The sequence below is a fragment of the Ranitomeya imitator genome, chromosome 6 (genome assembly GCF_032444005.1).
Source record: "Ranitomeya imitator isolate aRanImi1 chromosome 6, aRanImi1.pri, whole genome shotgun sequence".
NCBI classification, from domain to species: domain Eukaryota; kingdom Metazoa; phylum Chordata; class Amphibia; order Anura; family Dendrobatidae; genus Ranitomeya; species Ranitomeya imitator.
The window spans coordinates 257,973,658-257,998,864 of record NC_091287.1 but is presented as its reverse complement, the minus strand read 5'-3'; the positions used below and the strand labels follow the sequence as shown (position 1 = coordinate 257,998,864).

At 45.6% G+C, this 25,207-nt stretch overlaps 1 protein-coding gene across 2 annotated transcripts in view; it reads right to left on the bottom strand.

Moving 5' to 3' along the window:
- RETREG1 (reticulophagy regulator 1) overlaps positions 1 to 25,207 on the bottom strand; it is a 157,974-nt gene that overhangs the window by 19,833 nt on the left and 112,934 nt on the right. For both annotated transcript variants that reach the window (XM_069730592.1, XM_069730593.1), the window contains one exon: positions 4,282 to 4,408. In XM_069730592.1, the coding sequence (XP_069586693.1) occupies positions 4,282 to 4,408 (127 nt within the window). The remainder of the gene's footprint in view (positions 1 to 4,281; positions 4,409 to 25,207) is intronic.

The following is a 25,207-nucleotide window of genomic DNA, read 5'->3' as shown; positions in this document are numbered from 1 at the left end:
ATTGTGCATCATTTCAAAGCTCCAGAATTCTGGTATAAAAGCTGTGATGATTTGGGCCCTTTATGTCTGGATTTTCCAGGGAGAATATTCTCAGTACATTAAAGTAGTATAAAAGTCAATGAGATTTTAAGTACACTAGTGAGGTGAGGAGGTTCAAATTAGAAACTACTTACATGAAAGAACCCTAAAAAAAAGTATATATAAATGGAATGTAAAATATAACTTTTAATGAAAATTGATTAAAAGGGACTAGCAATAGATATTAAAAGACATAGACACCACACTAATAGTGCACACTAAGTTCACCCTGTGATGCCTGGCCATCTTTTTGAGCATTTTGCCAGCGGTTTTGCTTAAAAATAAAATGCAGGTGGTTTCTTAATTGTTGAAAGAAGTTAAAAACAACCAGAAAACACCAGTAAAAAAGATGACACAAGAACACTCAAAAAATGCTTAAAAAAACTCTGCTAGTGGTAAAAAATGTCTAAAAAGCGCTCAGAAAAAAATGAAAAAAAAAAAATGGGCTAAAAATTACATTTCCTTAGGCATCTTTCTCTTGAAAAGCTCAGTGTGTACCTGAAAAAGGCATACCCTTCACACATTCAGTATTTGGTCAGTTTTTTACCTAAGCATATGTCAGCCAAAACCAGAAGTGGTCACATGTTTCTGCTATACTTTTCCTCTGATTCTCCCACTCCTGGTTTTGGCTTACAAATTCTGAGGTATGCAAATTGTCTCTTCAGAAAGGAAGAGGACTAGAACTCTAGTGCCACCTATAGGAAGTAGCAATCCTAAAAGGCAATGTCGACCCTTTAACGAGCCTTGTCACATGATTTAGGATAAAACCAGAATCTCAATTTGCAGACTGTGTTTCGGGGAAATGCCCCTCGTCAGTGCAAAGTGTGAGATCTGGTTTGGCTGGGGGGAGGTGTCTAACCAGTAGACCCACTATAATCTTTAGGTGTGTTTACACATCACAGTTTTGTTAAGGGGGGAATCGACTGTCCACAAAAAAAAATGTAATTTTTTTAAATCAGATTGCGGATCAGACTCTGTTCATCATGTGAATAGGTTGTGAAAAAACGGCTAGCACTCATATGTTATCAGTGTGTCCTCCTGCTGCACGGCGCACTCTCCACACGGACTGGGACACAGCGCTGCTCTCCTGTAACTGATTTGCTTCTGCCCGATGCGCTTTCATTGGCTTACGATGCCCAGTTGTTCCACAGCACATACCCGCTGCAGCAGGTCCAAATAATCCGGATGCTCATTGCCGCATACAGAGCATTACTCCACATCCAGTTCATGTTAAAGAATGTTCTGATGAAGGTCCTGTGATGGACCAAAAATGTTCATAACCATTTTGTCTGGATGCACAAATAAAAGGAAGCTCTATTTTGTTCACATACTGAGTGCCAAGTTTATTACTAAAATATTTAGAATATTTAAGTTTATTACTATATTTTGACGGGTTGGACGCCTGACTTGAGCACCAACAGCACCATTACTAGAGAGTGCCGTGTTTTTCTATACCACATGTATTTCTATACAGCTGAACGCTCTGGTCCCGAGTGCCGGCGGCAGTGCCGGGTATTGATGCGAGAGACTTGTGCAGCTTCTTGCATTGCACTCGCAAGTGTGACCCCGGCCTAAGCAGTATCACGGTACAAATAATAGAGAGGATACAGTGGCTACTAGGCCCTAATCGGTAGGAACAGAAGGGAATAATGAAGAGGAGACACATTATGATTTAACTGTACATATGAATTGTACTGATCAGCTAAGTATTGAGTATGGATATCAGTACAAATTAGTATATGGTATATGAAATGTCCATACAGTGCTCTTGTGCAGAGGTACCTTGTAAAATATGCTGGTATCCTGCATGTATAGAGTGTTCACTTGCATTATACTTTAATGTATCTGCAGCGCAAGACCCGGCGACGATGAAATGCGGTAATGTTACTGGCGTCACCGCTCTTTAGAGTTGCCAAATCTCGCTCTGTGCAGTGGGACCCAACAGTGACTGTAGGCAAAGGCTATGGAGCGTCACAATGAGGCTCCATAGTCTTTGTTCGGTGGACGATGGTAGACCTGCTTTGGATTTTTTCCCTTTTTGAATAGCCTGGTGAACGAGGGAGAGTGTGGGGAAATCTTTATTTCATTAAAGTAATTTTTTATGCATGTGTGTTTATTTTTTATTACTGGGTTAGTAATGAGGATGTCTGATAGACACTTCTCCATGACAAACACAAGGGCTTGAAGCCAGCTGTATTTTTTGACACTACACAGCTGATATCACCCCCAAAAACATTTCCTCGATAGCCAGGGCAAAGAGCCAGATTTGGAGCATCTCATGTGATGCACCACTTTTTTGAGTGGCAGCGGGCTGGTATTTTTAAGCTAGGAAGGGCCCAGTAACATGGATCTTGCCAGCCTGATAATATCAGCTCACTGCTGTCTGCTTTACCTTTGCTGGTTTCAAAAATAGGGTGTACTGCACATTTTTTTCATTTCACTATTTATTTGGCGTAATAGAAAACACTACAAGCTATCTATGTACTGTATGATATTTGCACATCTTTAACACTCGAAAATTAGCAAGTTCTTGAATGCATTATATTCCGGTAAGTGACATGTGGATGATGCACATGTGCACACGGATGACACATGTATTGAAAAAATGTACACAAGGATGGCCAAAATGGAACATCCCACACGGACACGAACGTATTGTTATGAGCACGCGGGAGTGGGAACTAAAGGTACCGTCACACTAAGCGACACTGCAGCGATACCGACAACGATCCGGATCGCTGCAGCGTCGCTGTTTGGTCGCTGGAGAGCTGTCACACAGACAGCTCTCCAGCGACCAACGATGCCGGTAACCAGGGTAAACATCGGGTTACTAAGCGCAGGGCCGCGCTTAGTAACCCGATGTTTACCCTGGTTACCATCGTTAAAGTAAAAAAAACAACCACTACATACTTACCTACCGCTGTCTGTCCCCAGCGCTGTGCTTCTCTGCTCTGGCTGTGAGCGCCGGGCAGCCGGAAAGCAGAGCGGTGACGTCACCGCTCTGCTTTACGGCTGCTGTGCTCACAGCCAGAGCAGAGAAGCCCAGCGCCGGGGACAGACAGCGGTAGGTAAGTATGTAGTGGTTGTTTTTTTTACTTTAACGATGGTAACCAGGGTAAACATCGGGTTACTAAGCGCGGCCCTGCGCTTAGTAACCCGATGTTTACCCTGGTTACCAGCGAAGACATCGCTGAATCGGCGTCACACACGCCGATTCAGCGATGTCAGCGGGAGATCCAGCGACGAAACAAAGTTCTGGACTTTCTTCCCCGACCAGCGATATCACAGCAGGGGCCTGATCGCTGCTGCCTGTCACACTGGACGATATCGCTAGCCAGGACGCTGCAACGTCACGGATCGCTAGCGATATCGTCTAGTGTGACGGTACCTTAAGGCTGGAATCACACCAGCGTATAGCATCCAATGCAATATGCTAATGACCCTTGGCTCCAGCACCACGTGGGGGGACAGCGCTTACTGTAGCGCTGTCTCCTGCACGGCACACGGACTGCACACGGACAGCGTCCATGTGCAGTACGTGTTCTACACGGACCCATTGACTTTAATGGGTCCGTGTAATCCGTGCGCTCCCACGAACACTGACATGTCTCCGTGTTTTGCACACGGACACACGGTCCGTGAAAACACGCTGGCATGTGCAGAGACACATTGATTTCAATGTGTCTACGTGAGTCAGTGTCTCCGGTACGTGAGGAAATTGTCACCTCATGTACCGGAGCTACTGACGTGTGAAACCGGCCTAAATGTGAGCCGAGTCTCGCTGCCAATCGCAGCAGAGATCGTTCTCTCATGCCAAATCGGCATGAGAAAATAATCGCTGATCTGCACTGCTCCATAGTATAACACTGGGCCGAAAGCGATCCGATAAAACATAGCCATGTTATATGCTCGTGTGACCCCGGCATAAAAAAAATTTCTGCAGTCACTCTATGTGACTGTGGATTGATGAACAGTTACAATGTGCTTTGTTCTATTGAGGGAAGCAGATGACAATCTAGTCAGCACATGACTACAAGTATTCAAATTGCATAATTATGGTCATATGACTGCCCGTTCATGCTGGAAGTAGAGGGGGAATCCTTTCAGTATGCACATTGCACACTGGCACATTTCAGCAACATACAGTGACTGCAGAAATTTCTTTTGAGAACAGAAAGCGGTGTAAATGGATAATGTTTATACCTTGCCTGGATTTTGCTGTTTAAAATGAGATAATTCCTGAAGAAATATGGTGTAGCTTGACCAGGATTCTGCAATGCACTGGCTGAGACGAGGTTTGCATTCTGAATTAGCGCTGATCACCTCCCACCTAAGAAAGATAAATTTACAAATTAAAACAATAAATACATAAAAATAGATATATACACAGTGAAATAAGTATTGAAAACATCATGGATGACATGATACACACCATGTTTAATCTGTGTGCCCACGTTGTGTTTTGTATGCGTTTCTGCCGCGTTTTTGCCGCAGCGGAAACGCTTAAAAAACGCTTAAAAACCGCATTCCCATGCAATCCTATGGGATTTCGCAGTTGCTGTGCCCATGCTGCAGATTTTCCCACTGCGGAATCGCATAGCGGTAAAATCCGCAGCATGTTCATTATTTCTGCGGAATCGCGCCGATTACGCTGCCATAGGATTGCATTGAAATGCTCACTTTATACATGTGGCTATGCCCACCATGCGTAAAGTGAGAGCTTCATGTGCGGATGGTACCCAGGATTTGGAGGAGAGGAGACTCTTCTTCAGGCCCTGGGATCCATATTCATGTAAAAAAAAGAATTACAATAAAAAATATGGATATACTTACCTTCTGATGGCCCCCGGAGTCCTCCCGGCTCTTAGCGGTGCACACGGCGGCTTCCGTTCCCAGGGATGCAGTGTGCGAATCACCTGAGATGATGTCGCAGTCACACGACCGTGACGTCACAAAGGTCCTTCGTGCAAAAGCATCTCTTGGAAACGGGATGTACCGAGAGCGCAGCTGAGGAGATTGGGGGCCGTCTGAAGGTGAGAATAACCATATTTTTAATTTTTTTTTTTTTAACATTCTTTTACTATTGATGCTGCATAGGCAGCATCAATAGTAAAAAGTTGGTCACACTTGTCAAGCACTATGCTTGACAAGTGTGACCAACCTGTCAATCACTTTTCCAAGCGATGCTTCAAATCGCTTGGAAAAGCGCAAGCATTCTGCAAGCTAAAAACGCTTGCAAAACACTTGTGTTTTGTGGGAAAATGCATGCGAATTCTGCATGCGTTTTACCCGCGGCAGGGAGTTGCGGAAATGCTGTGGGCACCATATGAAAAGTGAAGTTGGAGGTAGGAACATCATGGTGCGTGGTTGTTTTTCAGCATATGGCAAACGTCAAGGATGAGGAGGATGAAACGAAGGTGGACATTTCAGCAACACAATGATCCCAAACACACAGTCAAGGAAACTCTCAATTGGTTTCAGAGAAAGAAAATAAAGCTGCTAGAATGGCCAAGCAAATCAGCTGACCCGAATCCAATAAAAAATGTATGGAAGGAATGAAAGCTCAAAGTTCATAGAAGGAGCCCACTGGGCCTTCAGGGTTTGAAGAGTGATTGTGTGGAAAAATGGGCCCAAATCACCTGAGAAATGCATGCAACTAGTCTCTCCATACAGGAGGCGTATGGAAGCTGTCATCATTAACAAAGGCTTTTGTACGACGTATTAATTACATTTCAGTAGGCATGTTCAAAACTTTATCCCTGGGTCATTTCTCATTATTACACATAACTTAATTTATGAACATCTATGATATGATTTCTTTGCCTGTGTGGATTGGATGGGTTGTTACTGACAGCTGTTGAGAATTTCATGTTAATAACACCTTTAGAAATATAGTTTCTTAGAAAATTGGTGACGTGTTCAATACTTATTTTATATGCTCTGTGTGTATGTGTATAAAGATTATCTATATAATCGTCTAAGGTCCACTTCCGTCTGTTTGTCTGTCTGTAATCCCGCGTCGCTGATTGGCTGAGGTATATGTTTTCTTCTGATGGGACCCTGTAGGTCATGCATGCTGCTATATAGTAGAAAGAAAATGGTATATAGCAGCATCATATTCATAATACTATCATAGGTCCAATCCTTCAAGGGTATGTGCTATCAAATATGGACATCGTCAAGATCAATCGCCAAAAGCAAATCACGGGGGGGAGGAAGTATTTTGGCAACCACAAATATGCGACACTATGATCCAATAGGTAAATGTACAAAAACTTTATTAGAAAGGACATAAAATGGAACTGCAGGGGAACATGTGCAAATCACAAGCAGAAAGTGCCATCGTGCAAAAAAACGACGTTAGGTTCAAAATCCACCTTATTCAATATTAGTACTTTTAACAAATATCACATATTTAATATATGGCACAAGATTACTCAGGGTAATGTGGGGTGTCCCACTGCAAGGAGAATGTGTATAATGGCAGTACAATATATAGATATATAATGCATCAATATTCGAATTGCCCACAACTTTTGTGGTTGCCACAATTCTTCCTCCCCCCTGGATGCTGCTGTATAGGCATCATAGGCTTCCAACCACAGGGAGCTTTTCAATGGAAGCCAATAATGTAATGCGAAAAGAAGTCGACAGCCACTGACCAAGCCTCCTAACATTTTTGGCACACTGCTAGGAGCTGGTGTAGGCTTCAGTTATGTCAGTTTCTGGTGTGTACTGTCTTACAGTAAATTTGTTGGGTGGCACTTGACCATGCTTCATTTTCAGGAATGGACACAGACAGAAGAGGGCCCCTGTGCAAGAACAGTAAATGGGCCCTTTGCTTTAGAGGTGGATGTGGCCCCCCTTACCTCTTAGGCCTCTGTCTGGCTATACAGGTTGCACCAATGGAATGTCCGCAACTGCCCATTTTACTATCCCCGCATATTTTTTTTAAAAATGACGAGAGGTCACAAAAAAGCAAAAAGTATCACCATTTTTACTCAAATACATCCGGCATCTAATTTTGTGACTCTTCTTAGGAGGAAATGATAACATTCATCCCCCAGGTTTTCACCACTGCAGTTTTTGACAGTTTGTCAAATCGAAGTCAGAAATGGGTGCAGCAAGAGGGAGAAATACGAGTCTTTATTACTTAGTCTGCTTGGATCCACTTTGGTACACTTTCATTGCTAGATATTTTGTCATGTTTTTATACCACCTCTTGCTTAGTATACTATACAACAGTTTATTCCACCCAAAAAGCTGCATACTCTACTGATAAATTTAGTGCATTTTGCATCCCAACAAAACCAAGCCTATTGGCTTATTCCATATCTACTTTTGTTGCCTTTTTTACATTTGTTTATTTAGCTGAGCTTTCCGTTGGATTTAATCTAGTTCACAGCAGGCAGAAAGTGTTGTCGGTGACAAGAGGTGGATCCATAATGACAGCTGCAAATTTTTAACAGATTATCATGCATGAATAAACTTGGTGAGCAAAACATTCTACCTAGCCCTGACTGCGCTACAAATTCAAGAATTACTTTGCTCACCAAATCAGCAACATATCAGGAATATAAAGCAATCCAGCCCTCAGAGGGAATGTGCACACGATGGTTTTTCAAGCAGGCAACTTTTTTTTTCCTGAAGCGTTTTTTTGGATGTTTCCTAAGCACTTTTTTCACCACCAGCTGTTTTTTTTAAGTCTTTTTCACACTGGCAAAAATGTTTCAACCTCATACAACAATGAAGCAAGAAGCTGAGAAAACAATCAAAGATGCCCTTGCACCGAGCAATAAATACCTGAAGAATGGTCAGATCACTTTTTTTTAACCTTTCTTTTATACTTCAGGTTTCTCTGGAAACCTAAAGCACTTAAAAGACCAGCAAAACAGTGAACATATGATCAATAGTCATTTTTATATAGAAAAGCAAATGTCCATTTTTGTGACCATTTTGAAAGCACTTTTTTAGGCCGGTTTCACACGTCAGTGGCTCCGGTACGGGAGGTGACAGTTTCCTCACGTACCGGAGCCACTGACATACGTAGACACATAAAAATCAATGCATCTGTTCAGATGTCATTGATTTTTTGCGGACCGTGTCTCCGTGTGCCAAACACAGAGACATGTCAGTGTTCGTGGGAGCGCACGTATTACACGGACCCATTAAAGTCAATGGGTCCGTGTAAAGCACGTACCGCACACGGACGTTGTCCGTGTGCAGTCCGTGTGCCGTGCAGGAGACAGCGCTACATTAAAGGGAACCTGTCACCCCCGTTTTTTGAGATTGAGCTATAAATACTGTTAAATAGGGCCTGCGCTGTGTGTTCCTATAGTGTATGTAGTGTACCCCGATTCCCCATGTATGCTGAGAAATAACTTACCAAAGTCGCCGTTTTCGCCTGTCAATCAGGCTGGTCAGGTCGGGAGGGCGTGGTGACATCGCTGGTTCTTCCTCAGCTTTACGTTGGTGGCGTAGTGGCGTAGTGGTGAAGACACAGCGCGCGATCTGCGCTGTCATCCCTTTCGTCGGTGGGGGCGGCCATCTTCCTGGGGCCGCGCGTGCGCAGATCGAGTGCTCTGCTGCACGGGGCTTCAGGAAAATGGCCGCGGGATGCCGCGCGTGCGCATTAGAGATCGCGGCGGCCATTTTCCCAAAGCCGAGTTTGCATCTCGGCTTTGGGAAAATGGCCGCCGCGATCTCTAATGCGCACGCGCGGCATCCCGCGGCCATTTTCCTGAAGCCCTGTGCAGCAGAGCACTCGATCTGCGCACGCGCGGCCCCAGGAAGATGGCCGCCCCCACCGACGAAAGGGATGACAGCGCAGATCGCGCGCTGTGTCTTCACCACTACGCCACTACGCCACCAACGTAAAGCTGAGGAAGAACCAGCGATGTCACCACGCCCTCCCGACCTGACCAGCCTGATTGACAGGCGAAAACGGCGACTTTGGTAAGTTATTTCTCAGCATACATGGGGAATCGGGGTACACTACATACACTATAGGAACACACAGCGCAGGCCCTATTTAACAGTATTTATAGCTCAATCTCAAAAAACGGGGTGACAGGTTCCCTTTAAAGGGACACTGTCACCTGAATTTGGAGGGAACAATCTTTAGCCATGGAGGCGGGGTTTTCGGGTGTTTGATTCACCCTTTCCTTACCCGCTGGCTGCATGCTGGCTGCAATATTGGATTGAAGTTCATTCTCTGTCCTCCATAGTACATGCCTGCTTCAGGCAAGATTGCCTTGTGCAGGCATGCACTATGGAGGACAGAGAATGAACTTCAATCCAATATTGCAGCCAGCATGCAGCCAGCGGGTAAGGAAAGGGTGAATCAAACACCCAAAAACCCCACCCCTATGGCTGAAGATTGTTCCCTCCAAATTCAGGTGACAGTGTCCCTTTAAGCGCTGTCCCCCCCACTGGTGCTGAGGCCGTGATTCATATCTTCCCTGCAGCAACGTTTGCTGTAGAGAAGATATGAATAAGTGTGTTTAAAATAAAGATCTATGTGCCTAGCCGCCCTCCCACCCCCTGTGCGCCCCCCCTTCCTTGTGCCCCCCCCCCCGCTGTTCTGAAAATACTCACCTGGCTCGCTCCCTCACCGGCGCTGCTTCCTCTCCTGGGCGCATCTTCTCCTGTATGCGGTCACGTGGGGCCGCCGATTACAATCATGAATATGCGGCTCCACCTCCCAAAGGGGTGGAGCCGCATATTCATTACTGTAAATGAGCGGCCCCACATGACTGCTCATACAGTACAAGGTGCGGCCAGGACAGGGTGCTGCGAGGTATCCGGAAGCTAGGTGAGTATTTTAATCACAGCGGTGGGGGCGCACAGGGGGTGGGGACCTGGATATTGATTTTACACACTAATATTCATATCTTCTCTACAGCAAACGCTGCTGCAGGGAAGATATGAATGGGGCTTCAGCACGATGCCGGGGACAGCGCTAAACTTTAGCGCTGTCTTCGGCATGGTGCGTGTGGTACCCAGTGGGCACACGGGCGGCACACGTGTGCCGCACGTGTGCCACACTGATGTGCCACAGAAAAGCACCGGCACACGGACACGGATAATTCCGGTACCGATTTTTCCGGTACCGGAAATATCTGGACGTGTGAGACTGCCCTTAAGCAGTTTTCAATGCAGACCCACCTGAAAAAAACATGGGCTCATACTGTGGCTCCTACATTTTACACAAGAGGACACAGAAGACAGGACATAGCTGCCATCCACCGTTGATAAAAGAGTTGCCCACCTCTTAAGAATGCAGGCGACTCAAACTGATAAACGTAAAAGTAACAAGTAATCCATCATGTTATATCTGTAGAGTCACGGAGAAAGACACAGCCTTTGCTTATAATTTTATTAATTTAGACAACAAATGTTTTGCACCCCATTAAACATAATTTGATTTCAATGTGTCTACGTGAGTCAGTGTCTCCGGTACGTGAGCAAACTGTCACCTCACGTACCGGAGCCACTGACGTGTGAAACCGGCCTCACACATGGTTCATTTAAAATAAGCTCTGTAGACATATTCTCAGGGAGCTGTATGTCCTGCCTATAGTTCTGAACAGCTCATTTACATGGATTTCTCTGGCATAAGGTATCGGATCCAAGGTATCATGTATCATTTTATTTAACTTTCTATTACCTACATGCCTATATAGATGGCTTAGGAGGGTTGATCCTACTGACAGACTCATTAACCGCCAACTGCCATCGGACAGAATAGTATGTCCGATGGCAGTATCCTCCACTTTGATATGGGCTCCGGCGGGCTCAAAGCCGGGACATGTCAGATATTTTGAACAGCTGACATGTGCCGCAATAGGTGAAGGTGGAATCACGATCCACCCGCACCTATTAACTAGTTAAATGCTGCTGTCAAACTCTGTGTTCGGCGCTCATAGCAAGTCTGTAATTCTGCTATATAGAGGCGATCTGAACATCGGCTCCATGTAGTAGAGCCGATCAAGTTGTGGCAACTTCTAGCCTCTCATGGAGGCTCTTGAAGCATGCCAAAAGTAAAAAAAAAAAAAAGGAAAAGTTTTAAAAAAAAAAAAAATAAAGGTTCAAATACCCCCCTTTCGCCCCATTCAAAAAAAATAAAAGATCAAACCTAAACTTATTTGGTATCGCCGCGTTCAGAATCGCCCGATCTATCAATAAAAAAAAATAATTAACCTGATTGCTAAACAGCGTAGTGATAAAAAAAGTAAAAATGCCAGAATTCTGTTTTTTGGTCGCCGCGACATTGCATCAAAATGCAATAACGGGCGATTAAAAGATCGCATCTGCACCAATATGGTATCATTAAAAACGTCAGCCCAGCACACAAAAAATAAGCCCTCACTCAACTCCAGATCACGAAAAATGGAGACGCTATGGGAAAATTGCACAATTTTTTTTTTTTTTTTGCAACGTTTGCATTTTTTTTTCACCAGTTAGATAAAAAAGAAACTAGACATGTTTGGTGTCTATAAACTCGTAATGACCTGGAGATTCATAATGGCAGGTCAGTTTTAGCATTTAGTGAACTTAGCCAAAAAGCCAAACAAAAAACAAGTGTGGGATTGCACTTTTGTGCAATTTCATCACACTTGGAATTTTTTTCCCATTTTCTAGTACACGACATGGTAAAACCAATGGTATTGTTCAAAAGTACAACTCGTCCCAAAAAAATAAGCCCTCGCCCAGCCATATTGACGGAAAAAAGTTATGGCTCTGGGAAGGAGAGGAGTGAAAAATGAAAACGCAAAACCAAAAAAAGCTCTGGGGTTAAAGGAAACCTGTCACCCCCAAAATCAATGGTGAGCTAAGCCCACCGGCATCAGGGGCTTATCTACAGCAATCTGTAATGCTGTAGATAAGCCCCTGATGTATCCTGAAAGATGCGAAAAAGAGGTTAGATTATATTCACCTGGGCGGGCGGTTCGATCTGATGGGCGTCGCGGTGCGGTCCAAGGCCTCCCATCTTCTTAGGATGATGTCCTCTTCTTGTCTTCATGCTGCGCGCTGGCGCAGGAGTACTTTGTCTGCCCTGTTGAGGCAGACAAAGTACGCCTGCACGGAGCCACAGCGTGAAGAGAAGAAGAGGATGTCATCCTAAGAAAATGGGAGGCCCCAGACCGGACCTCAACGTCCATTGGACCGGACCGCAGCAGGACCGCCCCTGGGTGAGTATAATCTAACCTCTTTTTCTCATCTTTCAGGATACAACGGGGGCTTATCTACAGCATTAGAATGCTCTAGATCAGGGGTCCCCAACTCCAGTCCTCAAGGCCCACCAACATGTCATGTTTTCAGGATTTCCTTAGTCTTGCCCAGGTAATAATTGCATCACCTGTGCAATGCAAAGGAAATCCTGAAAACATGACCTGCTGGTGGGCCTTGAGGACTGGAGTTGGGGACCCCTGCTCTAGATAAGCCCCTGATGCCGGTGGGCTTAGCTCACTCTCGATTTTGGGGGTGACAGGTTCCCTTTAAGGGTTTAATGGACTGCAGATAGTTCTGATCTAAACTAATTCTCTGGCTTGGTGAAGTGAAATATTGCCTATAATCCATGTTTTTATCCACACTTAATTTGTTGACCTTTGAGAACAATGTTTTTTTTTATATAAATGGATGTACCTTTGGCTAAAAACATTTTTTCTAATTTCGTTCCATTAACAATTTTGCACTGTTTGCCTGATTTAGCCTCTGTTTTGCACGGTCCATTGCTGGATGAAAAATGAATTCACTAAGAATCTGTCCGTGAGCTTATTCTAATGGCAGGGGTGTTTCAATAGCGGTCGCAGAGGTCGCTACTGCGACCAAGCTTGTGCATGTGGGGGGCCCACAGAAAACAGTACAAACTTCAACAGGATGTGTGTCCTTGGGTCCGCGTGCACTGCAATACACACTGCCGGCCAATCAGAAGCCAGCAGCTGATGTTGTTGCGCACGTGTCTGAGGGCACATGGCAGTGACGTCATGGGCTTCCATCGTTTGTACCCTGAAGTCAGCTGCCGGCTTCAGAAGATGACAAAGCGCAGCGGGGGAGAGGCTGGGAGGTGAGTATAATCTTTTTTTTTTAATTATTTCTATATATTAAAGAACAGCGGCAGCACGGAGGACATATACCAGGATTGGGGATATATACCAGGATGGGGAACATATATACTGTAAAAGAATTGGACCCAGGATAAGGGATCCATATACCAAAATAGAGAACATATACCGTATACACCAAGAGGTTGAGGATAAGGGATATATATATACATATATATACAGTGGGGCAAAAAAGTATTTAGTCAGTCAGCAATAGTGCAAGTTCCACCACTTAAAAAGATGAGAGGCGTCTGTAATTTACATCATAGGTAGACCTCAACTATGGGAGACAAACTGAGAAAAAAAAAATCCAGAAAATCACATTGTCTGTTTTTTTATCATTTTTTTTGCATATTATGGTGGAAAATAAGTATTTGGTCAGAAACAAACAATCAAGATTTCTGGCTCTCACAGACCTGTAACTTCTTCTTTAAGAGTCTCCTCTTTCCTCCACTCATTACCTGTAGTAATGGCACCTGTTTAAACTTGTTATCAGTATAAAAAGACACCTGTGCACACCCTCAAACAGTCTGACTCCAAACTCCACCATGGTGAAGACCAAAGAGCTGTCAAAGGACACCAGAAACAAAATTGTAGCCCTGCACCAGGCTGGGAAGACTGAATCTGCAATAGCCAACCAGCTTGGAGTGAAGAAATCAACAGTGGGAGCAATAATTAGAAAATGGAAGACATACAAGACCACTGATAATCTCCCTCGATCTGGGGCTCCACGCAAAATCCCACCCCGTGGGGTCAGAATGATCACAAGAACGGTGAGCAAAAATCCCAGAACCACACGAGGGGACTTAGTGAATGAACTGCAGAGAGCTGGGACCAATGTAACAAGGCCTACCATAAGTAACACACTACGCCACCATGGACTCAGATCCTGCAGTGCCAGACGTGTCCCACTGCTTAAGCCAGTACATGTCCGAGCGCGTCTGAAGTTTGCTAGAGAGCATTTGGATGATCCAGAGGAGTTTTGGGAGAAAGTCCTATGGTCTGATGAAACCAAACTGGAACTGTTTGGTAGAAACACAACTTGTCGTGTTTGGAGGAAAAAGAATACTGAGTTGCATCCATCAAACACCATACCTACTGTAAAGCATGGTGGTGGAAACATCATGCTTTGGGGCTGTTTCTCTGCAAAGGGGCCAGGACGACTGATCCGGGTACATGAAAGAATAAATGGGGCCATGTATCGTGAGATTTTGAGTGCAAACCTCCTTCCATCAGCAAGGGCATTGAAGATGAAACGTGGCTGGGTCTTTCAACATGACAATGATCCAAAGCACACCGCCAGGGCAACGAAGGAGTGGCTTCGTAAGATGCATTTCAAGGTCCTGGAGTGGCCTAGCCAGTCTCCAGATCTCAACCCTATAGAAAACCTTTGGAGGGAGTTGAAAGTCCGTGTTGCCAAGCGAAAAGCCAAAAACATCACTGCTCTAGAGGAGAACTGCATTGAGGAATGGGCCAACATACCAACAACAGTGTGTGGCAACCTTGTGAAGACTTACAGAAAACGTTTGACCTCTGTCATTGCCAACAAAGGATATATTACAAAGTATTGAGATGAAATTTTGTTTCTGACCAAATACTTATTTTCCACCATAATATGCAAATAAAATGTTAAAAAAACAGACAATGTGATTTTCTGGATTTTTTTTTCTCAGTTTGTCTCCCATAGTTGAGGTCTACCTATGATGTAAATTACAGACGCCTCTCATCTTTTTAAGTGGTGGAACTTGCACTATTGCTGACTGACTAAATACTTTTTTGCCCCACTGTATATATATATAATATACATAATCCCACCAACATGACAACAGTCTGGGAAGCAAAACCCTAAGAGACAGTTTATAGGGGCACCCAGACAAACTAGATCCGCTCCAAAATTATATAATATCCGGAAGAAAAGGGAGCCAAACATAGAATAAAATGTAAAATCTTTATTGATAAATACCAAATATTAAAATTCAAACAATCCATAACACATAAAGGTGAAGACGTAACCAGAAAACATATGAAGGAGAAAAATCCCCTCCCCCCAACAATCCCTCATATATCATAAATAGCCACAAAAAGAAGAGGGCAATGTATAATGCGAGCCTAACAGGAACACCAGGTAGTAATGCCCATGTAAGGGGGATACACTGAATACTACATATAGTAAATCCCAAGTATCTAGGGGTAAACCAGTGTGCCCGGCAAACAAATGGGACCAAAAAATAGTAAAGGTGACCAGGTGGCTTACCGCAAGAGGGATGAGGAGGGAAGGGTGCAGCCAGAGAGCGACCCCCGACGCGCGTTTCGCGGCGCTGCATGCCGCTTTCTCAAGGGGATAAGGAATCATGGTGGATAGGGCCTTAAAGTACCCCCCGACCCCGGTCACATGGGTGTAACCGGCCAATGAATGTGGCACAAGCAGCGCATGCGCCCTGCAGCGGCGAGGCCCCCGCATGAAGATCCGGCGTCAGCCAGAGTGCGCAGGCGCCGGAAAAAGTCCCGGAGCAGGCGCACAGGGCAGAAAGACGCCGGTCCCCATGCCGGAACTGGCCGCATACAGCGTGATGCGCACGGCCACTAAAGAGGGAGACACCGCAGATAGCAGAAGAAGGCAGATATAAATACAGCGTAAGGAGTAAGTACATGATAATTAGATGTGAAAGCAATTTACAAAACGCTGTCATATAGCAATATAGAAAATCTGCTGTGCGGTAGTTCTCCACATCCTGGTCCGGTTTACTTGTGGTCAGGTGAATTCATACATGGTCGGGCCGGCAAAAATAAAGTCCATATATTCAAACACTGGTAATGAAGAAAAAGAAAAAAGGAAAATTAAAAACAAATTAAAAACACGGCAGAAATGACAGCTACTCAGACTGACATGGTGGAAAACCCAAGAGAGAAAGAAAACAGGGAACAACAAATACAAACTCGAAAAGGATGTATATAGTCATAGAGTTAGGTTATAAATAAGACGCGAAGCTCAAGGATTCATTTAGGCCTTTGGGGGTCACAGTGTCTAACAAGACAATCCACTTGGTCTCAATCTGAGCCAAACGTTTCTTATTGTCACCACCCCTAATGCCCAAGTGAAGCGCATCAATCCCTCTGACAGAAAATAATCTCGCATCACAATTATGATGCAAACGAAAGTGGCAAGGAGTTATTACGCAAAAGAACACGTATCTGGTGGAACCATGAGTTCCTAGATAAATACATTCAAAAAGATCTGATTCCCAGGGGCCTTCGGGTCCAGGTCTTTCCTTCCTTCCCAGTTGTTAATGAGGATTTTAAAACAAAATGGGAGGAGCTCTCTAACACCTGCTCCAAGGGTTTTATGATACTCCTTAAAGAAACGAACCACGAATCATTGGTCTCCATCGAATCTGAAATTGATGGCTTGCAAGCTACCCTACAGAGGGATATGACAGGGGATGCCCTAAAGAAATTAAATGACGAAATCGATGTCGAGCTCCAGAAATGGGCTAGCGACATCCAATCGACAAAAGCCAAAAAATTCCAGCGAGACGTCATGGACAGACAGCTTTCCAGAGTGTATAGGTGGCAGAATTCATCTGGACGATCCCGCACTAAGTCTAGGGGTAGTAACTATTCGAGGTCCAGATCTGCCTCCGTGCGCTCTGGCAGATCCATCCATGATGAGGAGACCACCGATATGTCAGTAGGTGGGGCAGCATCAATCCCTGGGCCTAGTAACAAGCGTATGGCCACAAGACAATACACCAAAAATAAAACATCGAGAGGAGAGGTCGCCCGGATGGGCACACAGGGGGGCATACAGGTACTAAATCTATCACAACATGTGTTTTCGGAGGATCAATTGGATGTTCTCTCTAGGGGCCTGACGTTCTCTCCCACTAATGCTTTCAATTACTTTGCAGCATTAAAAGACCTCCATCTATTTGCTCGTAAGCTTGTCCTCAAGAAGCTCCACACCAGAAGAGAGGGTGAAGAAGAGATGAGTGACCTCGATAAGGAAACACTCCGGGATTTGGAGGATTTGCTTGAGGAACAGTGTGCATCTACCTCAAGTAAGTTTCCCCCTTCTGCCCGGCCCAGATCTGCCAGGTTACCCCCTTTGTCTTTGTCCCCGGCTATTGAGATCTTTACTAGGCTAGTTGGTGATGATTTTAAGAAGCTCTCATCCCGGCAGACTTACGACAATCTCACCCATAGACAGCGTTTGGCTGTTAATCAATTACAATCTTTGAGGGATGTCGTCTTTAAGCCAGCTGACAAAGGGGGGAACGTGGTCGTCTGGCCGTGTGTGAAATACGAGCGGGAGGCATTTCGCCAGCTTAAAGACACAGGCACCTACCTCAGGCTATCCTCCAATCCCACACCCTCCTTTCTTCGTGATCTACAGAATATTCTTATTAGGGCTCTTGAGGCCAACACTATTACGAAGCAGGTATTTGATGGACTGATCATCAGGTCCCCTCGGGTTCCGACTTTCTATTTGTTACCTAAAGTCCACAAGGATGCCCTCGACCCACCAGGCCGTCCCATTGTGTCCGGGATCGACGGCATTTGTCATCCTATTTGTCAATTTATTGACTATTATTTAAAGCCGTTGGTGGAAACTCTTCCTTCATATGTTAGAGACACTATGGACGTCCTGTCTAGGGTCGACAGCATCCTTTTGGACCCTGGTACCATTTTTGTGACAGCCGACGTCGAGAGCCTGTATACTTGCATAGATCATAGCCAGGGCCTTGATGCTGTTCGCTGCTTCCTGGGGGGCTCTGACCTGGACGGTCCCTTACATGAGCTTATCCTCGAGCTGGTGGACTATATCCTCACCCACAATTTCTTTGTCTTCAAAGACAACTTCTATCTTCAGAAGCGTGGCACAGCCATGGGCGCGGCGTGTGCGCCTTCGTACGCCAACCTCTTCCTTGGCAGTTGGGAGAGGGAGATTTTTGGCGACGGAGGCCCACCGCTCGCTGCCCATGTGCTGTGCTGGTATCGCTATATTGACGACATTCTGTTTTTGTGGGGGGGATCCGTCCACCAGCTCGGGGACTTTATGAGGAGTCTTAATGATAATTCGTGCAACATACGTCTTACCTATAATTTCAACGTAGCTACTGTTGATTTCCTGGACATCCGTTTGGAGGTCGATTCGGACCAGCGTATCCAGATGGATGTCTTCAGGAAACCTACGTCGGTTAATTCGTTGTTGCACGCTACCTCTGCACACTACCCAGCCACGATCAGGGCCGTCCCGGTCGGGCAGTTCCTCAGGATGCGGCGAATTTGTTCTTCTGAGACTAAGTTTGAGTACCAAGCTAATGACCTTAGGCAAAGGTTCATGGCCCGCGGTTACAGCCACAGATCAATTAAAGCCGGCTATGATCGTGCTAGACAGACTCCTCGGAGCAATCTATTACATTCCAATAAACGACGTCGTGCTGTGGGTGGGAGCGCACCTATTAGATTCATTTCTACTTACAATCATGAGTGGGAAAATATGCGCTCCATCCTCACAAAACACTGGTCTGTCCTCCAAACTGAGCCATCCCTGGTTGCCTCTTTGGGCGATCTCCCTCTCATGACCCCTAAAAGATGTAAAAATCTTAATGACATTCTGGTCAGGAGCCATTATGTTCCTGCCCCTATGAATGTCTTTGGTTCTAATGGCCCTCGTCCTGGCTCTTACGCATGTGGGCACTGTCTTGCCTGCACCAATGTCCTGCGCTGCTCAAACTTTTTGTCTAGTGATGGGTCTAGAGAATTCCAAATAAGACAGCGTATTACCTGTGGCACTACTGTCATATATTATGCCACCTGCCCGTGCCCTAAAGTGTACGTTGGTCTCACGACCCGCGAACTTCGTGTTCGCATACGGGAGCATGTGCGAGACATTGGTGCAGCCAGGACGGTGCCCACTATAAATGATCTCAAGACGATTCCTCGCCACTTTCGTTTGCATCATAATTGTGATGCGAGATTATTTTCTGTCAGAGGGATTGATGCGCTTCACTTGGGCATTAGGGGTGGTGACAATAAGAAACGCTTGGCTCAGATTGAGACCAAGTGGATTGCCTTGTTAGACACTGTGACCCCCAAAGGCCTAAATGAATCCTTGAGCTTCGCGTCTTATTTATAACCTAACTCTATGACTATATACATCCTTTTCGAGTTTGTATTTGTTGTTCCCTGTTTTCTTTCTCTCTTGGGTTTTCCACCATGTCAGTCTGAGTAGCTGTCATTTCTGCCGTGTTTTTAATTTTCCTTTTTTCTTTTTCTTCATTACCAGTGTTTGAATATATGGACTTTATTTTTGCCGGCCCGACCATATATGAATTCACCTGACCACAAGTAAACCGGACCAGGATGTGGAGAACTACCGCACAGCAGATTTTCTATATTGCTATATGACAGCGTTTTGTAAATTGCTTTCACATCTAATTATCATGTACTTACTCCTTACGCTGTATTTATATCTGCCTTCTTCTGCTATCTGCGGTGTCTCCCTCTTTAGTGGCCGTGCGCATCGCGCTGTATGCGGCCGGTTCCGGCATGGGGACCGGCGTCTTTCTGCCCTGTGCGCCTGCTCCGGGACTTTTTCCGGCGCCTGCGCACTCTGGCTGACGCCGGATCTTCATGCGGGGGCCTTGCCGCTGCAGGGCGCATGCGCCGCTTGTGCCACATTCATTGGCCGGTTACACCCATGTGACCGGGGTCGGGGGGTACTTTAAGGTCCTATCCACCATGATTCCTTATCCCCTTGAGAAAGCGGCATGCAGCGCCGCGAAACGTGCGTCGGGGGTCGCTCTCTGGCTGCACCCTTCCCTCCTCATCCCTCTTGCGGTAAGCCACCTGGTCACCTTTACTATTTTTTGGTCCCATTTGTTTGCCGGGCACACTGGTTTACCCCTAGATACTTGGGATTTACTATATGTAGTACTCAGTGTATCCCCCTTACATGGGCATTACTACCTGGTGTTCCTGTTAGGCTTGCATTATACATTGCCCTCTTCTTTTTGTGGCTATTTATGATATATGAGGGATTGTTGGGGGGAGGGGATTTTTCTCCTTCATATGTTTTCTGGTTACGTCTTCACCTTTATGTGTTATGGATTGTTTGAATTTTAATATTTGGTATTTATCAATAAAGATTTTACATTTTATTCTATGTTTGGCTCCCTGTCCTCCGGATATTATATATATATATATATATATATATATATATATATATATATAGATAAATATATCAAGATGGGGATCATGTATACAGTACCAGAATGGGACTCAAAATAAGGGACATAAATACCAGGATAGAGAACAAGCACTATATACCAGGAAAGTCCAGGATAAGGGACAAATATACCAGGATAGGGGATATATATACCATGATGGGGAACATATATACCAGGTTGGAGCACAGGATAAGGGATATCTACCAGGTTAGTGGATATATATACTAGGATGGGGAACTGATAAACAAGGATGGGGCCCAGAATAAGGGACGCAAATACCAGGATGGTGGATATATACCAGGATGGGAAATATATACTGAGATGGGCCCAGGATGTGGAACATATATAGCAGGATGAAGGTCATACATACCAGGATGGGGAACTTATATATGAGGATGGAGGACATATGCACTGCTCAAAAAAATAGAGGGAACACTAAAATCCCACATCATAGATATCACTGAATGAAATATTTCAGTTGTAAATTTGTATTCATTACATAGAGGAATGTGTTGAGAATAAAACCTAAAAATTATCAACGTGAATCGCAACTAATATCCCACGGAGGTCTGGAGTTGGAATGATGCTCAAAATCAAAGTGGAAAATGAAGCTACAGGCTAATCCAACTTCAGTGGAAATGCCTCAAGACAAGGAAATGATGCTCAGTAGTGTGTATGGCCTCCACGTGCCTGTATGACCTCCCTACAACATCTGGGCATGCTGCTGATGAGACGGCCGATGGTCTCCTGAGGGATCTCCTCCCAGACCTAGACTAAAGCATCCGCCAACTCCTGGACAATCTGTGGTGCAACGTGACGTTGGTGGATGGTGCAACACATGATGTCCCAGATGTGTTCAATCGGATTCAGATCTGGGGAATGGGCGGGCCAGTCCATAGCTTCAATGCCTTCATCTTGCTGAAAATGCTGACACACTCTAGCCACATGAGATCTAGCATTGTCCTGCATTAGGAGGAACCTAGGGCCATCCGTACCAGCATATGGTCTTACAAGGGGTCTGAGGATCTCATCTCGGTACTTAATGGCAGTCAGGCTACCTCTGGTGAGCACATGGAGGGCTGTGTGGCCCTACAAAGAAATGCCACCCCACACCATTACTGACCCACTGCCAAACCAGTCATGCTGAAGGATATTGCAGTCAGCAGATCGCTCTCCATGGTGTCTCCAGACTCTGTCACATGTGCTCAGTGTGAACCTGCTTTCATCTGTGAAGAGCACAGGGCACCAGTGGCGAATTTGCCAATCCTTTTCTGTGGCAAATGCCAAGCGTCCTGCATGGTTTTCAGCTGTGAGCATAACACCCATCTGTGGACTTCAGGCACCCAGACCATCCTCATGGAGTCAGTTTCTAACCGTTTGTGCAGACACATGCACATTTTTTGCCTGCTGGAGGTCATTTTGCATTGATTCTCCTGTTCCTCCTTACACAAAGGCTAAGGTAATGGTCCTACTGCCAGGTTGTTGCCCTCCTATGACCCCTCCACATCTCCTGGTAGCGCCTCCAGCCTCTGGACACTACTCTGACAGACACAGCAAACCTTCTTGCCACAGCTCGCATTGATGTGCCATCCTGGATAAGCTGCACTACCTGAGCCACTTGTGTGGGTTGTAGAGCCCGTCTCATGCTACCATGAGTGTGAAAGCACAACCAACATTCAAAAGTGACCAAAACATCAGCCAGAAAGCATTGGTACTGAGATGTGGTCTGTGGTTCCCACCTGCAGAACCACTCCTTTATTGAGTTTGTCTTGATAATTGCCAATAATTTCCATCTGTTGTCTATTCCATTTGCACAACAACATGTGAAATTGATTGTCAGTGTTGCTTCCTAAGTGGACACTTTAATTTCACAGAAGTTTGATTTACTTGGCGTTCTATCCTGTTGTTTAAGTGTTCCCTTTATTTTTTGAACAGTGTATATACTAGATGGAGGCCCAATGCTATCGCATAGGGAGAGCGGTAATGTTACGATGTGGGCAGGCTTTGCAGCGTTGAGAATCTCTCCCCCCAATGTGCTCACCCATCTATCCACTCTCTCTTTCCCCATGTGCTGACGTCTCCCGTCTGTGCTCTCTTCTTTGATCTGTCTACACCATGTGCTATCCTCTTTGTCTGCTGTCTCTCTCCTTCCTGTGCTGTGTTCTCCCCTCATGTGCTGTCCCTTTGTGCTTATATGCATTGTTTTTGTCCCAGCGATGCTGTTGCTCTTCAAGAGTCTCATTTGCCCATTGTTGTCTTCGACGTTGTGCCTTTGCTGCTTTCCTTTCATTGGCGTACTTTTTAGGAGGAGCCATGTTGGCGTTGATATTTGCTTTTTAAAGAGGTTTTCCCACGAAGAAAAGTTAATTTTAAAAATTGTCTGTGTCTGACCGTGTACAGAACATACCATAGCTCCTGGGCAGGGGAGGAAGCAAAAGACAATACTGACATTACAGCAGGAGATCGCAGAGGATACATTTTGTGAGGTAAAATATTGTTTAAAAACAGTCAGTGAAATATTTTACCTGACAAAAGAAATCCTCTGTGATCTCCTGCTGTAATGTCAGAATTGTCTTTTGCTTCCTCCCCTGCCCAGGAGATGTGGTATGCTCCGTACACGGTCAGCGAGACAGACAATTTTTAAAATTAACTTTCATTTGTGGGAAAACCCCTTTAGTGTGACTGGCTTCCTCTGCCTGTAGACACGTTGCGCATCTGCTGAATGATTCACTCTGCCTGCGTGGAATTCAAGCAGGTGCAGTAAATCAGACCACCGCCATCTTTGTGCAGACAGATAGCGGTGGTCACATTAAGGCTGCCGTCACACTAGCAGTATTTGGTCAGTATTTTACATCAGTATTTGTAAGCCAAAACCAGGAGTGGGTGATAAATGCAGAGTGGTGCATATGTTTCTATTATACTTTTCCTCTAATTGTTCCACTACTGGTTTTGGCTTACAAATACTGATGTAAAATACTGACCAAATACTGCTAGTGTGACGGCAGCCTAAAACTGCACATGTGTTCCTCCTGTACAAAGATGGCGGCGGTCAGTGAATCATTCGGCTGATCCCGGCGGTGGTGTGATCATGATGGTGTTCCGCTGGTGGTACCGCGCAAGAGGCTGCGTACGGCGTATACAGTGTGTGGTATGTACAGCATATACAGTATGTGTTTGTGTGCATGTGTGGTGCGTACAGAATATACAGTGTGTGGTGCGACGGTGTTTCGCTGGTGGTACCGCGCAAGAGGCTGGTACCACCAGCAGTGTCCATATTGAGACACCCATCACTTGGGTGTCCCAATATGGAGGTCGGGGGAACTTCCACCGCTTGGAATTTTGGGATCCGGACACATCTGGACAAAACAGGATGTGAAGACATTACAAGGTAAGTATATATTAAGATATATTTATACATGTATACCATGATGGAGCCAGGATTAGAGACATATACTAGGATGAGCACAGGATGTGCAACATATATACCAGGAAGGAGCCCAAGTTACCTTTTTACCTCCAGTCACAGTCACAGTCGTCGGCTGTTGAGACTACTACTCCCATCAGCCTACACCTGCTGTTACTGATAACAGCGAGTGGAGGCGGCAGCTAGTGGGAGTATTCATCAGCCTGCACTATAAATAATAAAAAAAGGCATGGGTTCCCCTCTATTTTTGATAATCAGTGTCACGCTCATGCCCTGACTGGTGGGCGTGAGCTCGGGGGGTTTGTGGCCCCACTGGGCCACAAACCAGACTACCCTGGAAAGGGTGTGACTATGACAGCTGCCTGAGTTTTCACTGGAGCCTCTGATGGTGAGGTCAGGCTTGTGCAGAAGGCAGCTGCCAGGTGCTACTCCAGGGTGGTGTCTGGCTGTGGCTGCTGATCCCACTTGGAGAACAGGAACACTAGGACAGGTGCGGGCATCAGGCAGGACTGGCAGAGGAAACAGGGCTGGCAGGCAGGCAGAGAACACAGGGCTGGCAGGCAGGCAGAGAACACAGGGCTGGCAGGCACGGCAAAGAACACAGGGCTGGCAGGCACACTGGACTGGCAGGAAAGGCAGGAACACAGGACTGGTTGGTGTGGTGTATGAAGGAACAGGTAGGGATCTGTTCACACAGGAGGTGCAGATAAGAAAACAAGCAGAAAGGAATGAAGTATGAAGGAACAGGTTGAGACCTGTTCACACAGGAGAGATGCAGGTATGGAAACAAGCCAGAAGGAAAGGAGAATGAAGGAACAGGTTGGGACCTGTTCACACAGGAGATGCAGGTATGGAAACAAGCCAGAAGGAAAGGAGAATGAAGGAACAGGTTGGGACCTGTTCACACAGGAAGAGAAGTGCAATGCTGCAGATAGGAGTGGAAGAGCAGCAAGAGATAGTGTAGCAACAAAAGCTAAGCAGAGCAGAACCGCAAGGAATACGGAGAGGAGCTGCAGCAAGAGGTTTCTGCAGAAGCTAAGCAGAGCGGAACCGCAAGGAATGCGGAGAGGAGCTGCAGCAAGAGATTACTGCAGCAACGGGAGCAGAGCAGAGTAGAACGGAGCAGAACCACAGGAGTGCAGAGCAGAGGTAAAGCCACAAAGGTACAGAGCAGGCAGAGCCGCAAGAGTGCGGTGTGTAAGCAGACTGAGTGCATAAGGAAAGACACAGCAGGGAAGAAAGCCACAGACAAGGAGACCAAGATAAGACTAAGTTCAGACAAGGGACAAGAACAAAGACGCAGGGACAAAGACACAGGGACCAGGATAATCTGCCTCCTGGAGGGCAGACAACAAGATCAAGGCAAG